Source organism: Beta vulgaris, chromosome 6, assembly GCF_026745355.1.
Source record: "Beta vulgaris subsp. vulgaris cultivar EL10 chromosome 6, EL10.2, whole genome shotgun sequence".
Lineage (NCBI taxonomy): Eukaryota > Viridiplantae > Streptophyta > Magnoliopsida > Caryophyllales > Amaranthaceae > Beta > Beta vulgaris.
Window position 1 is genome coordinate 60604164 of NC_079207.1, and position 15293 is coordinate 60619456.

A 15293-nucleotide genomic window follows, 5' to 3' on the forward strand; every position below is an offset into this window, starting at 1 on the left:
TGATGGTAATTTTTTTTTTTTTGACATCGAGGTAACCCTACAAGAAAAATAAAAGCCCTAAAAACTAAAATTATTGTTCCTACACCAATACGCTAAAGAACATGCCTCAGCAACTTGATGTTTAGGCACCTGTAGTACGTTGATGGTATTTATAGTACAAAACTATAGAATGATTTAAATTAGGCAATAATTTAAGACCCAATTTTTGTAATCTTTAATTTGTTTTCCTTACAAATTAGGTGCTTGATTTATTGTGAATAATTTTTTTCCCTTGAAATAGTTGATTTATTTTTAAATTCCTAACATAATCGCTTAATATAATTGATTTGTTGCCTAAAATGTTGGAGGCTCAATTGAACCAATTGATTTAATTGACATAAATGTCTGAAAATATCGAGTAATGGTGAGACGAAGAAAAATTGATGACACGTGTTATAATCATGTAACTAGTTATTAGGCTCGGGCTATGCCCCGGGTAAGAAAAAATTTCATTTATTAATATAATACTTTATGATAATAACAATAAACACAACTTAGCCTAGTGGTTAAGACTTTAGTATATGTACTTGAGGTCTCGTGATCAAACCCTATACTACACAATTTCTAAATTTTTTTATTGTACATAGATTACATGAAGTAAAACTCCCTAGGGGTAGTACTGTAGTGGTCAACACTGCTCTTCAAATGGTATCATGCATACATAATTAATTTTAATGAACATGCAAATTTATTTATTTTTAAGGATGCAAGGGATATGTTTAATAACGTTAACTGTGGAAACATGGATCACTAAGAGAAGTTAGATGAGATGGTGATTCTTTGAAAATCCTTACATAAGGTCAGGGGTTCGAGCCCAAGCTTTAGCATATTTATTTTTAAAATAATGACCACTTGACTTTGTTGGTTGACAGACGCGTGACGAAATTCTGGTGGCAGGAAGAGGGTGTCATGTGGCGCATCGACGTTGTTACGCACGCCTTTTAATATATTAGTATAGATGCTTGAAAAAACCTAGGTGCAAGGAAAGGAGAGGATGAATCATGACACACCGCATAGTATAATTTTTTCTTCTTTTATTAGTATATACTCCATCCATTATGTGAAATTCTCACTTTTATTAGTTTGTCCAGTGAAATTCTACTCACTTTACCTTATTCCTCATTTGACAAAAGTTGTACAATAATTTAATCATCTTTGGCCCACACACTTTTTTTTCCATGTTTTCTATTTCCCTTAAAATAAAAGAATTTTTTGTCTGAAACTACATTTACTTTCAAGTTTTTGCGACAAAGTACCTTATAAAATTTGTTGTCCTAGACTACCTTACTTTTACTTTATGTTGTTGACAACTACCTAATGCTGATTTTCGATGTTGACTTGTTTTTTGAGTTCAAAATTGTGGGAGAAAACAAAAATTACAGTTGTGGAAAGTTGCTTGAGATTCAAGGAGACTGAGAGGGTGATTGATTGTTGCAATTTTAGTTTAAGTAGTAGAAGAGAAATTTGATGGTGGATTGGTGGTACGAGAAACGGAGAAAGAGAGAGGGGGGTAAAGTGGGGAAAATGGAAAAAGGATTTGAATACTTTAAGTGATATTATGTGACATTAAAAAAATTGAAAAAAAAAGTCAAAGCCGAAACCTCGGCATAAGGCAACTTTCAACAACAAAATGGTAAAAGTAAGGTAGTTTGGGACAACAAATATTTTATAACGTATTTTCTCGTAAAAACTTGATAATCAAAGGTAGTATGGACAAAAAAAAAATTAAATACAATAATCCACACTTTCTCTCCTCACTAGAACAAAAAAGTAAAGAAATCAAGTGAATTCAATTTTTACACTTTATCTCCAATGTATCGCAAAATGTGTATCTACAGTAAATGAGTAGAATTTCATAAAATTGAGGTAATATAAGATACAAAGTGGATAGAGAGAGAATTTTGACAAGAGACATTATCTTGATAAGAATAGAATTTTAAGCAATTAAATTATTCATATAATTAGATCATATTATCCATCAATATTTACATAATTACATCATATTATTTTTTACATATGATTTTCTACGCCAAAAGTTAAAAAATAATTGAGTATTACATGTGCTAATGATATAATAAGTTAGTACTTTTATTATTTAAAACTTTTTAAATATTATTATAAAACTAGAAAGTATATCATTTCATACATAAAAAAAGCTTAATAAAATCTACTTCTTTCTTATCATTTACTCCTTCCGTCTTATAAAGATCTGAACATCATGTTGTGACGCGTATTTTAAGGTGATAAGTTGTATTGTATAGTTATCAAATGTTATTCTATTTAAAAAAGTAGATGTAATAGGAGTTGGTGACTATTTTTATTAGAAGAGGGAGAAAATTGGGTAACTTTTATAAAAAAAATAATATATTAATAGTGCTCTTATGTTAAAAATAAAAATGTTCAAATTAATTTCGAACAAACATAAAATGAAAGTGTTCAGGCTATTTTGGGATGAAGGGAGTAAGTTGCAATAACTTTTCTTTTAAGAAGTTCCAAATTAGTTGCAACATTTCTTTATTTGGTAATATATTTTCTCTATTTCTATTCTCATCACGAGTTTTCTCTTTATCTCTCCCCATGTCTATAAACTTACGTCTCCTCCCCCCCCCCCCTCCTCCCACCCCACACAGGTTGCAACTATTCTGGAACTTCCGAGGAAGTAATACTCAATTTTCTTGCAAGCTTGTTAAATGCACCTTTTAGTTCCTTGACTTGTTTCGTAATATCTTTAACACGATACAACTCAAACCGAATTTCAATTAAGTTGGTCTTGAGTAGTTCACGAGTTTACAAATCATTCTTAAGTATCTCAACCTTGAAAATGAGCTCTTATATCCTAGTAAAACGACCCAAGTCAAGTAACCACAGACTCACACTAGACTCTATTAATTGCCATCTCTACTGCGGCTCCATCCAGAGTTCCTATGCATAATTAAGGGAACCCACAAAATCACGAGACACTTTATTATAATTAAAAATTTTGCAGTCAAAGTATCCTCATAAGATGATGAAAATATGTGAATCTTACGTGTTTATAATGTATAAGAGCTCTTCTTTGTTGAGAATCTGATAATAGAGACCTTTCTGAAGGAGGGGAAAGGCTGTGTGGTTATGCGAGTCTAAAGCAAAACACACACACCACTCAATTTAATCAACCACAACAAACATCCAAATGCATTTTCCATCTCCCTTTCTCCACCAAACATGACTTTAGTTGAAAATGCTTAATGCCCACATTCTCTCTCATCTCACTCTCACTTCTCTCCACCTCTACCTCCAGATTCCATGGCTAAGAGCTCAACTGAATAATTTTTCTTATTTCCTCTCTTCATCTACTTCATACGATTACACTCTCTCTCTCCTCGCTCGCCTCACTCTCTATCCTTCTCCTCCATTGAGTCATGACTTCCTCCTGTCTCCTATCTTCAACCAGAAACACCACAACCAACATCACCATCCTTACCAAGTATCACTACCATAACTCGAACAATGAAAAAAGAGATTGTCTTCTTTTCAAACTTCAACTTCCACCACTAAAATCGTCTCATCCAATTCTAAGGCTACGGACTTCAAAGTTCACCTACCCTCTAGCTTCTCTGTCTTCCTTTGCTGAAGCAGAAGGCCAAGAACATGAAGAAGTTATCACCACTCATCAACATAATGTCGACGATCACCAACATGATGAAGGAACGACATCAAATGATTTACCAGGAATGGCGAAAGCCTTTAACATATCATCTAGAACAGCTGTTGCTATATCAGTTTGCATAGCATTTGCTGCTCTTACCTTTCCCTTCTTTATGCAGTCCCTTGGTCAAGGGATGCCCCTTAAGACAAAACTGCTTTCCTATGCTACCTTGCTTTTCGGGTTTTATATGGCTTGGAACATCGGGGCGAATGATGTAGCCAATGCCATGGGGACATCTGTCGGCTCAGGAGCTCTGACGATTCGACAGGCAGTTCTGACGGCTGCAGTTTTGGAGTTTTCCGGGGCACTTTTGATGGGTAGACATGTTACAAGCACAATGCAAAAGGGGATTCTTGTAGCTAGTGTATTTCAGGGGAAGGATACATTACTGTTTGCAGGACTTATTTCTTCACTTGCAGCTGCTGGTACTTGGCTACAGGTAAATCTCAAATTTTCTGAGGTTCCTTCTCTGATACCGAATTCATAGCTGCTAAGATAATAAGAATTTATAGTTCTCGATTGCCATAGAGAACTCATTAGGGTAATAGAACAATTAGGATTAGTTCTGGTTTTCATTCTAATTATAGTTAAATCTTGGAAAGGTACAGATTAAAAACACAGGAATGAGGTATTAGTCTGTTTTTTCAGTTTGTGAATGTGATATCTTCTTTGAACAGCTAGGTTTGAGAAATGAGAATGCGTATAATTTGAACACAAACAGCAGAGTAACTGAGTTTCATATTTACAAAAGCCACAGTGAACATTTCAAGTACTGTTCCTAGGGTAACTCCCATAGTCCTATATCTGGGTTTGTGGAACCTGATTTTCTCAAAATTCTTTAAGCTTATAATGAGACATCAAATTGTAAAATATGAGCAGAGTAACTGTTACAAATAATGACTACAGTAAGCGGATATTTCAAAGTTCAAACAGCAGAGAGAGTGAAAAAGTAGGCGAAATCAAGAACCTATCCCCCCCTACTAAAGACTTACAAGTCTCGTGCGTAGGGTTTTTCTTAAGGCTTTAGCTGCAGTGTAAGTTTAGTAAAATGAATTCCTAATTACGCTAGAAAGATGTGCTTTTTATGACAGATTTCTCATAACAAAACTCCAATATTTGTTACAACTTGGCCATTTTGTAATGGAACGACTGAGATAATTTCATGCTAATATCTTACAGGAAGCACGACACTGATGCAGCAGATATCATTAGTATTGACATTCTATACTATGCTCCACAGGTAGCATCTTTTTATGGCTGGCCAGTTTCAACTACTCATTGCATTGTAGGATCAATGGTTGGGTTCGGTCTTATCTATGGAGGAACTAATGCTGTCTTCTGGAGCTCACTGGCAAAGGTTGCTTCTTCATGGATTTTTTCACCTGTAATTGGAGCAGCTGTGTCCTTTCTTGTCTACAAATGTATCCGAAGGGTATGTATTTGTTTCACAGCACTTCAAAAGAGGATTTCATGTCATAATTTTACTCCAAGTATTTTTAAATTGTAGGCATTTTAAAGTTTATGAGATCAACTCAAAGAAAACTCATAGTGATTGCTACTTAAACTAGAATTTCAACTAATACAGACCTCAGAAGATCTAACTAGCATCCCTTTTCTAGTTCGTTTACAGTGCTGAAAATCCAGGACAGGCTGCTGCTGCAGCTGCACCAATTGCAGTATTCATGGGTGTAACTGCAATATCCTTCGTAGCCTTCCCTCTTAGCACGACCCTTCCCCTAGCTATAGCCCAAGCATTGGCCTGCGGATCTGTTGGAGCAGTTATTGTCTACCGAATGATCAACATACAACTGGGACCCCTTCTTGCCAAAGCCAAGTCATCATCAGCACAACATAAAGACGATCACCATCCTGATCATCCAGAGCAGAAGAACATTGGGTTCCTCTCTGACATTGCTGGCCCTACAGGAACCCAATTGGAGATAGTTTACGGTGTGTTTGGATATATGCAGGTTCTCTCGGCCTGCTTTATGTCATTTGCTCATGGTGGAAACGATGTCTCTAATGCAATAGGTCCCTTGGCTGCAGCATTATCTATACTCCAAGGTGGGGCTAGTGCTGGAGGAGAGATTCTAATCCCAATAGATGTTCTTGCATGGGGAGGGTTTGGGATTGTAGCAGGTCTTATGATGTGGGGTTACAGAGTGATATCAACCATTGGAAAGAAAATCACAGAACTCACACCAACAAGAGGGTTTGCTGCAGAGTTTGCAGCTGCATCAGTAGTTCTCTTTGCATCAAAGCTAGGGCTGCCTATCTCGGCCACTCATACGCTAGTAGGTGCTGTAATGGGAGTAGGGTTTGCCAGAGGGCTAAATAGTGTCAGAGCAGAGACAGTTAAGGAGATTGTCACTTCTTGGGCAGTGACAATTCCTGTTGGTGGAATCCTCGCAGTTTTATACACCGCAATCTTCACCAAGATTTTATCCTATGTATTATGATTATGATTCAACGACAGCATTGACCAAATTGGTTTATCAGATTAAAGTGAGAGAGTTTTGATTTTGTATGTGAGAACAGAATGTTTCTCCTAGACGTAATCTCTTATTCGAGATTGGAATTTCATGACTTCATCATTTCTTCTATTTATAACCAGAGGTTCCTACACACAAACACACACATACACTTACATATAATCGTTTTTGGCCCAACTTAGCTCGGCATATATTATACTTTCTCCGTTCTTTTTTACCTGCAACATTTCCCAGGTTACGAAGTTGCATATTACTAACAACATTGATATTTTTCGCAATATATTCTCTCACTGCCTCCTAGCACATGAGGTTCTTTTTTCTTTTTTTTTTTTAAATCTCTCTATCTCTCTCCTCTCGTAAATTCTTGTGTATGCTCCAATATTGCAAGTAAAAAAAACAGACGAAGTATATAAGAATTTTTTTATGGATTAAATTTGAATATGTTTATTTAAAATCCCAATTGGTCAAGGAAGCTTTTCTGGTGGTATGCCTCTAGGAATCTCTAGTACATTAGTACTTTCAACTTTATGATTGTATTCCAAGCCCGCTGTATGAAAGTAATACTCTAACCGCTGAGTTAAGTAGGCCTTTTATCATTCCAAAGATGACTAAATATAACCATCACATACATTGCATCTTTTTCGTAATATGGAGCACAAAAATAAATATTTTTAGAGATTCTTCTTTATATGTTTATTTTTTGTCTGTTTATAGTTAATTCTTTTTACTACAGCTCAATCGAAAATGTATCTTCATAATTAATTCAAAGGCTTGACAATTTAGTTTATAAAATACTCCATAATTTAAGAAAATTACCATAGATTTCCGTTGAAAGAAGATAATTTTTTTTCTCAAATCTTAAATTAAACCTTTTATTTTCTAGAATCTCACAAAAGATTTAGGAGGCAATTCTCTATGGAGATACATGTGTCATTTTGGACTCCCATAATCTAACATTTATGGCATTAACAACAACAGTAGGATTTAAAGTTAATAGCTCTTTCTCATTCATCACCTCTGGTTTCTTATACTAATTTTCATGACGGAAAAAAAGGCATTGTCATCCTTAAAGGGAAAGTGATCTCCAGTCTTTTCATTTAGCACTTAACAAAGATCACTCATATATCAAGTTAACATCCAGGTCATGGAAACAATTATAGTTTCTCAATTGCTATCCTCCAAGCAATCTCAATAGTCATCACTAGACACAAGTAGCTAGTAATTTTGTTCAGATATAGAAACTTGAATCATATGTCTTGTAGTATCTTCAGTATTTAAACAAACACCAAGTGATGCAACCAATGAACTCCCACATACAAGAATATACAAAAACGAAAGAAGATAGAAGAACAGGTAATTGCTCAACAGCATACATGATATGACAGAAAAGTTATGCTGACTAGACATGTAAGTGCATAGCCTCTAAGACTCACATACATTGAATGCAAAAGCATTGTAAACAAACAATGATTACAGCTTTACTCGAAGGATGACATACCAGAACATATTGGATGATCTGTAGAAGTCACTCAAGTCAAAGCATTAAGCACTGTGTCAAAAGCAGCTGAGAGACATGTCAAAACATTAACAACCTTTCATATATCCTTCGAACTGGCCAGAATCTTTCATTCCCAGAAACATTCTCCAGCAGAGACATTCGTTTTAAATTATTCAGACATTCCATATGTTATCATCAATACAACTTTAGGACATCATTTGGCCAGTCCCACAGTTAAGAAAAATCCTCATGAGAAGATTTAATGGCTATTTCTGCATCACAGTTTCACTCTTTTGCATTTGACCATAGTAGTCCCAACAATGAAACAAGCTCTTTTAGCATATCTCCTCAAAATGCAAAGCATCTTATGGTAAACATGGTCGGCGAGTATAGCATCAGCAACCAATCTAATGTACCTTGGTTTTAGCCCTTTGAGAGTGTAAAGTTCATCAATCCCATGTTCTTTCAAAGAAAGAATGATGCACCAAAACCAATTTTGGGAACACACAGAACTGGCTCTTGTTCATTTGCTATGCAGCTATATGTCAAAACCTAAGTGCAAGAACAAAATTTTCAACTGCTATTTTATGCGCCTGCCTTCGTTCTTTGCCATCTATGCAAACACATTCTTGAGCTAACATCGTAGTCCCATAGCCTGGAATGCACCTGACGTTCTAGCTTCTTTTTTCTCCCACTAATCCAATTGTTGTGAAGAACATAACATCCCTTCTTTGCACAAGTTGCTCGAACATTTTTTTCCTGCCACAAATTTTGGTAGGCACCGTTAGGGAAGAGGTTTCTGTCCAGAAACTGAATGGTAAGATTTGTCCTGGGTTCCCAGCATCTATCATCTCCAACACGATTTGAGCCATCTAGGCCACATAGAGTGTCATAGAAACTTGGCTGCTCAGAGAGTTCTGTGGTCATAGCATGCATCACCACTCTCTCCAGGGCAGCAATGGTTGGACTATCAGACCAAGCAAAATAGAAGCCAGAGTTCAAGCGCCTTGGTAAGTTGATAGGTACTAGAAGAAAAGATCGAAATTAGAATCAGATATGCAGTTATCCGCATACTAAATGCATTCAATAAAAATTACTCTGAACTATTTTGTGCTTCCAGTTGTTTGACACAGATACAGGGGTGCTTGGTAAACAGTTATTGGGTCAAAACGAGTATATTCAATCTCAATATTGCATATAGTATATTTGAGTAGTCAAACACATATAATATGTTTGACAAGTGCATATTGAAAGAGTAGATTCAGGTGAATCTATTATTTCGAATATGCTAAAAATAGCAAATTTGCTTTGGAAATTTGAAATAAACCCTTGAAATACTAATCATTTACCTTATGCTGCATATATCCTCAAGTATCGTTTTATACATACAAACAGCAAGCTGTTAGTTTTTGTGATGCATTAACCTAGCTTGGACACCATTAATGATAGAGATTAAGGAAGAAAGAGAAGATTTGATTGATAAACTAAAATCACAGAAAAAGTAAATGATACTCAAGCTTTCGAGAGGCTTGATTCTCTCCCAAAATGAAATCTTAAAAGTTCACCCAAAATACTACTCAATCTCTATTATATAAGGGGAGGGGGAGCAATAGTGTCCTTTTTCGAAATGCCTATTTTGCCCCCCTTCCCATACTAAATTACAAATTCACTTACAAATCAAAGGGAGCTTCAAACAAAAATACCAAAAATATAATTATAACAATCACTCACAAGTCAACTAAAACCATAAAATTGCATAATTTACGTTATGCAAATCACTAAAATGAGGAAACTTTATAAAAACTTAAAAATTCACTTACAAACTACAACCTATGAAAAAATTGACTTGAAATCAAAGTGTCCACTTTCTTTACAATTTATGAAGTACTGTACTTAATTCAAAAATCAATTAAAAAATTATAATATTAGAAATCATAAATAATTCAATAAATTTTTATTTTGTTCATAGAATTTAACTTTGAAAAGTAAAAAAAAAAACAAAAAGAATGGTGAGAGACTTAAGTGACAGAAACTAAACCAATCAAATTTTGCAACTAAAAACAATTATACTTTGTATGTCTAATGTTCAAATTTTGACTCTTATGCCGAAGAAAATCGAGTTTCTGTTTCGAAAAAAATTCAAGCACGCATCGCGTGCTAAAAATTCTAGTATTCAATATGCCTTCCCTCTCCCTAATCTCCTATATTTATAGAAATATTTCCTCACTAACTTCCTAACTTATTCTTCAAGCTACTACTAAAAATAACTAATTATTGCAATACCAAAAGTGCCCTCTCCCTAGGTTGGTCTATTACATTTTGTTAACAAGTAAAAAAGCAAACTACTTAATCACCAAACAGTCAAGAGAATCTGTTCAGCTGTTAGTATCTATTAGTCAAATCTGATATCTACAATCTACAGCTTCAATACACTACATGCCAATGTAAAAGGTTCTTGCACCGGAGCACTAAGTTCTTTTACACTCATATGTGTGCTGTGTACTCTAGATTTAGATAGAAGAGAATAGAAAGGAATGCACATGAGATTTAGATTACCAGTTAGATTGTATTCATCAGATTGAGCAGCAAGAACAGCAGGACCAAAAGTCTGAAGCAATGGTATTGGGTTTCTGAACCAGTAGACATCAACATCACTTAGAAGTACATTGTATCCCAGCTTCAAAATCTGCAAAACTAGTCTGGACTTTGTCTTGGTAACCTTTTGAAAGCACTTAGTCCCGAAGTGACAATCATTGAAACTGATGTTTCTTGGAGCAAATGAATCCCTGAAAACAGGGATTCCCTGTTGAAAGAATTTGCAAAAAATATTTCAAGACAAAATAATATGGTACTCCTGATTTAATCAAAGAAAAAGGGACACAGGAACTACAGCGGAGTATCAAAAGAGCCAACCTGCAGGACAGAGAACTCATAGGTTTCAGCATCAAGGGCACAAACAAGAAAATTATTAATCTTTAGGTGGCGCAATCTGCACACCCAACTCATTAACATGTCCTTGTAGCTGTATCCGGCAACACTAAGCACCACAGTCTTGCTTTGATCAGCTAATATCGGTAGGAGTGTCTCCAAGTTATACGGAAGATGTAGGGGCTTTGAAGCATTTGTGTTGCTCTGAATAGAGTAATTTATAGTCCAAGCCGGTGTGCTGAAACCAGCAAGACAAGCGATTATTTTATTTTTCCTCCTGGAGACAACCTGTCCCTTCCACAAGCTTCTTGAGCTGAGATGTTCAGGAGAATAAACAACATTCTGGTCTTTGTTCGTAAACATAAAGTGTTTACCACACTTTACAAGCTTTATGAAGTCAGAGAAATTAACTTCACGGGAAGAAAATAGGCCATACAATTCAGCAAGATGAAGATTACCATTATACTCCCAAGCCATCTTTGCACATTCTGGAAAGGTAGAAGATTGAATGGGTTCATAATCATCTAAATCATGCACATGCAAATTTGAGATGGTCCAACTTGCATCAAACACAAACCTATAGTTGGAATGGTATACTTCATTGATGAACCAATGATTATGTAGCCCTTTCCCGTATAAGAAGGGAGGGAGAACCCCCATATGCAAAGGGACATCCCTGTTATTCCATGCCATAAGCATCCTCCCTTTACAGTATTCCCATTTCCAGGTCTGAGCAAGAACCTCCTGCAACTGATGGAATAGAGCAAAATTTCAATCATATTGTTTCATATGGCCAATCCACTTTGGACTCTGTATAACATTCTTCAATACCTTCCGCAATGAAATAGGTTTACCATCCTTTCTCAGCCACCGCCTCCCAGCTTCATCCAAAAAGAATGGGAAGAAAGAGCCTCTTTTTGAGGAGGCAACAAGGAACCAATCATGATCAAGTTCATGAACATGGTTTACAGCGGATATAAAGTCTGGAAGGAGAACGGTTTCAGGATGAATAAGAACAGATATATCTGACAAGGATGTCTCTGCTCTAGCAACCATGGAATGGAAGAATGGAACATTTAGGAATCTACATAAAGAATACAAACATCAAAAACTTCTGTCTCATTTGGCAACTTTTTGGTTGTTTATTCAAGGCTGCATCAATAGACACATCTGATTCTCAAATTATACAAATGTCACTCGAGGTAATGAATAGAATAACTGAGTCCTGGCCAAGATAGCAGACAGCAAACTTTATCGCACAGCAATATGTGCTAACTTTATAAAATGATTTTATACATTTCAGTTGAAACTTATAAAAAGCGAATACCTACAAAATACATGATACAATTGCTTTTGATTATGAAAATACAATAAAGACTCAACTTTCAAACAACCTAAGATTTAGAAACTGTTAAACTCAGAGAAAATAAGAAACGAAAAACGAAAGAGTTTCAACTTCCAAGTAGCAATAACAACATAGTAAAACACACTCTGATTTGCTCATCTAAGCCGGTGTACACAAAAACCGAAAAAAACATCAATAACAAGAGAAACAATTCAAAAAGGTTTCCTACAACATTAACCCTGCCCTTAAACCTACATGTACAACCATCAACAGGAGTTACAAGACCAAGCATAACATCAAGCAAATATCATCATAGATAAAAGTAATAAACCTCAGATAAAATCTCATGCTTCTCATAATAGAACTATAGTAACTACACCAAAAGAAAAAGAAACATGAAACATGGGAACTTACGAAAAATCGATGTCGGAATCAACAAGAACACGAGAACCAAAGGCAGAAGCAAAGGATTGAAGAGATGGGTCATTGCCAAAAAGCACAACATTGATATTAGGAGACAACACTAGCCATGATCGAACAGCAAGAGCCTGCCTTTTCCCAACAGAACCATTAAAAGGGTTTGGAGCACTGAAAATGGTTATACTGGGACTACCCTTTTCTGCTAAATTTGTTGGGTGCAAAAAACTGGGTTTTCTGATTTCAACTTTAACAGAAGGCAATAACTTAGTAGCATAAAATGAGAAGCAAATTAAAAGGAAACCAGATAACCAAATTGACCATATTCCCAGTTTCAAACCCTACAAATTCAGAAACAAACAAATTAATGAAACCCAAAATTAATTCAGATTAGTATGGTAAAGTTTATAACAATGCAAAAATAATGGGTTTTACCTTGGTGAAGCTGAAAGGAGGAAAGAGGGAAGAGAGAGTCATATTTGAATTGATTCACATGAAGAATCAAATTGAATGAAGCATTGATAATATGAAGTGGGTAATATTATTCATTTATTTGATTAGGAGAATAATTAACGGAAAAGGAGGAAAGTGGAGAAGTAACAAACACGTTAATAGTGCGCAAGCCAACAATGGCGGCATTGAGAGTTGGGAAGGTAGTGTACAATCCATGTGAGATGAGAAACAGTGAGTCTGACTCCTGCATACCGACTTTTTCATGGAGTAAAGTTGGCGCAAGTCCATCATCTTTTCAAACAACGAAATTTAATTTTTAGAAGAATAGCTTCCATCATATATTTACACAACTTTCACGGTTTCAAGGACATCCTTGTGACGGAGCACGGTTTTTTTTTATTCATATGAGCCACGAACCCATTATTACAAAGTACAGACAAGAAGAGGGAGATTTGAACCTGTAATCTATTGTTCATAAAACATCAATCTTAACTACTCGACTAAGACATTCTTGATTGTGATCGAGTATGGTCATTGGAAGGATCCGACCTTGTAAGTTGTAAGTTGTAAGTGATAAGTTGTAAGAGCATGCCCACTCATGCCCAAACAAAACATGTCAGCCCTCTCTCTCATCAACTTCCTCTCTCATATTACAAAAGTTTATCATGGATTAAGATCCATTTTAACAAATGCACCCCACTCATGACCCAAAAAAAAAAAGAACATCATCATTCTCTATCTCACTTCTTACTATACTCCATCTCATTTTTTCTCTCATACATCAATACATATTTATACCTTTTGATATTTATAATATCATACAAGATTTTAAATAAATTATTTTATATATTAACAATCCTAAATAAATTCATTTGGTAGTAATTAATTTTGATTAAAAAACTTCTTCAATAACAAAAACTCTCAAAAATAATTATTCCTATGCGTACAATGTATAGAGAAAATAATTGATTTCGAAAGTGTGTCAAAATATAGTAAAATGGATGTCTATTTATAGATCTCAAAAAGATAAGACCATTGGTGAAATTTTTATTTTTTTTAATTTGTATTATTTTAAGTTATTCATATTACAAAACTTGAATTCTAAAAAATAACATTTATGACACACTGCCACATGTCTACAAATGGTTGACTTACGTAATAAGATGATCAACCATGGTTTGGGTCATAGGATGACCAACCATGAATTGAGTCATAGCATGACCCAAATACAAACATCAAAAAATCATGGATGCGATGCCATATTTTTTTTGAGCAAGGTTCATGACTCAAATTGATGCCCAAAAAAATCATGAGTCGGGATGCTCTAATATCAAGGTAACATCTCATGTAAGGGAAAAGATCAAATGTCCCAATAAAAAACAAACACTTTAAATGGCGAAGCGTCTCAATTTAGAAGAAACGGTGGGAGTATTTTATTCCTCACATATAATTAACTAGGTAATGCCCGAGCTTCGATATTTAAATTTTTTGATGAAAAAAATCCAACTTCTAGTTAAATGTCTAACAGTAATACTACTTGCCTACTTTAACATGTAATTTATATCTAACTATATATATTTGCATAAGAGGTCTACAACTCATGTATTACCATGATCTTACCACTAAATTATGACTTGGGCTTGTGGCAACATGTCAACCCTCAACTATACATCCTTTTTATCTTAATAAATTAAGGGCTTTGCTAAACAACGCCCTAGTATTTCCTAGTAACGCCCTAAATACGGTATTTTTATACCGTATTTATATACCTGTATTTTTTTTTCTCTCCTCCCCTTCACTCACTCACTTTCTCTCTCCTCTCCACCACAACCCCACAATTTCTCTCTCCTCTCAACCACACCACCACCACCACCACACCACCATCTTCTTCTTCTCCAATTTCACACATTATACCCGGTAAAAAAAAAAATTCACACATTATGTATTTTTCTTTCACAAAATAACAGATTCTCTCATCTCTTAAAAAGTTTAAATTTATACTACATCTTATTCAAACAGGGGAGAAACTGTAGATTGTTGCATCATCTTATTAATTCCAGAATCATAATGGAGAAGAAGAAATATACAGTTTGAATAAGAAGAAACTGGACCCAATGTTAAATTTACAGTTTCTTGTCAAATTAATTCCACCACATGGGAGCGTCCACCATTGACAGATCTGAATTTTTTTTTAAAAAAAAAACAGGGGAGCGTCCACCATGGACGCCCCACCACTGGTGGAGGCGTCCATGGCAGGCGCTCCACCACATGGTGAGGCGCCTGCCATGGACGCCTCCATCAGTGGTGGGGCGTCCATGGTGGACGCCTCCTTTTTTTCTGAATTTTTTTTTAAAAAAAACAGGGGAGGCGTCCACTATGGACGCCCCACCATGGTGGAGGCGTCCATGGCAGGCGCCTCACCATCTGGTGGGG

At 35.4% G+C, this 15293-nt stretch overlaps 2 protein-coding genes across 4 annotated transcripts; one reads left to right on the forward strand and one right to left on the reverse strand.

Annotated features, from left to right (window-relative positions):
• Window positions 1–3188: 3188 nt before the first annotated feature.
• Window positions 3189–6337, forward strand: LOC104897289 (inorganic phosphate transporter 2-1, chloroplastic). The gene is made up of 3 exons (XM_010684143.4): window positions 3189–4166; window positions 4968–5159; window positions 5347–6337. Exons 1-3 carry the CDS (start codon window positions 3441–3443, stop codon window positions 6184–6186), a joined length of 1758 nt encoding a protein of 585 aa, XP_010682445.1. The 5' UTR covers window positions 3189–3440; the 3' UTR covers window positions 6187–6337.
• A 1094-nt stretch (window positions 6338–7431) lies between these two features.
• On the reverse strand, window positions 7432–13189 carry LOC104897288 (hypothetical protein). 3 transcript variants are annotated; one of them, XM_019250399.3, is made up of 6 exons: window positions 12843–13189; window positions 12405–12748; window positions 11223–11395; window positions 10631–11133; window positions 10274–10520; window positions 7432–8742 (listed from the first exon to the last, which is right to left on the reverse strand). In XM_019250399.3, exons 1-6 carry the CDS (start codon window positions 12882–12884, stop codon window positions 8303–8305), a joined length of 1749 nt encoding a protein of 582 aa, XP_019105944.2. In that variant the 5' UTR covers window positions 12885–13189; the 3' UTR covers window positions 7432–8302. The 3 variants fall into 3 exon arrangements, with proteins under 3 accessions (XP_019105944.2, XP_010682444.2, XP_019105946.2); XM_010684142.4 differs by adding an exon at window positions 11477–11729 and having other exon boundaries at window positions 10631–11395; window positions 12843–13187; XM_019250401.3 differs by lacking the exon at window positions 12843–13189 and adding an exon at window positions 11477–11628 and having other exon boundaries at window positions 10631–11395; window positions 12405–12544.
• Between the last annotated feature and the right edge of the window lie 2104 nt (window positions 13190–15293).

What these genes read in the sequence shown, in the direction of transcription:
- LOC104897289 (XM_010684143.4), top strand. Translation starts at nt 3,441, where the DNA reads ATGACTTCCTCCTGTCTCCTATCTTCAACCAGAAACACCACAACCAAC. An exon ending in CTGCTGGTACTTGGCTACAG is followed by an intron (nt 4,167 to 4,967) that starts GTAAATCTCAAA and finishes TATGCTCCACAG; the next exon opens with GTAGCATCTTTTTATGGCTG. An exon ending in TCTACAAATGTATCCGAAGG is followed by an intron (nt 5,160 to 5,346) that starts GTATGTATTTGT and finishes TCCCTTTTCTAG; the next exon opens with TTCGTTTACAGTGCTGAAAA.
- LOC104897288 (XM_010684142.4), bottom strand. Translation starts at nt 12,884, where the DNA reads ATGACTCTCTCTTCCCTCTTTCCTCCTTTCAGCTTCACCAAG. An exon ending in GATTCCGACATCGATTTTTC is followed by an intron (nt 11,730 to 12,404) that starts GTAAGTTCCCAT and finishes TTCTTTATGTAG; the next exon opens with ATTCCTAAATGTTCCATTCT. An exon ending in ATGAGTTCTCTGTCCTGCAG is followed by an intron (nt 10,521 to 10,630) that starts GTTGGCTCTTTT and finishes TTCTTTCAACAG; the next exon opens with GGAATCCCTGTTTTCAGGGA.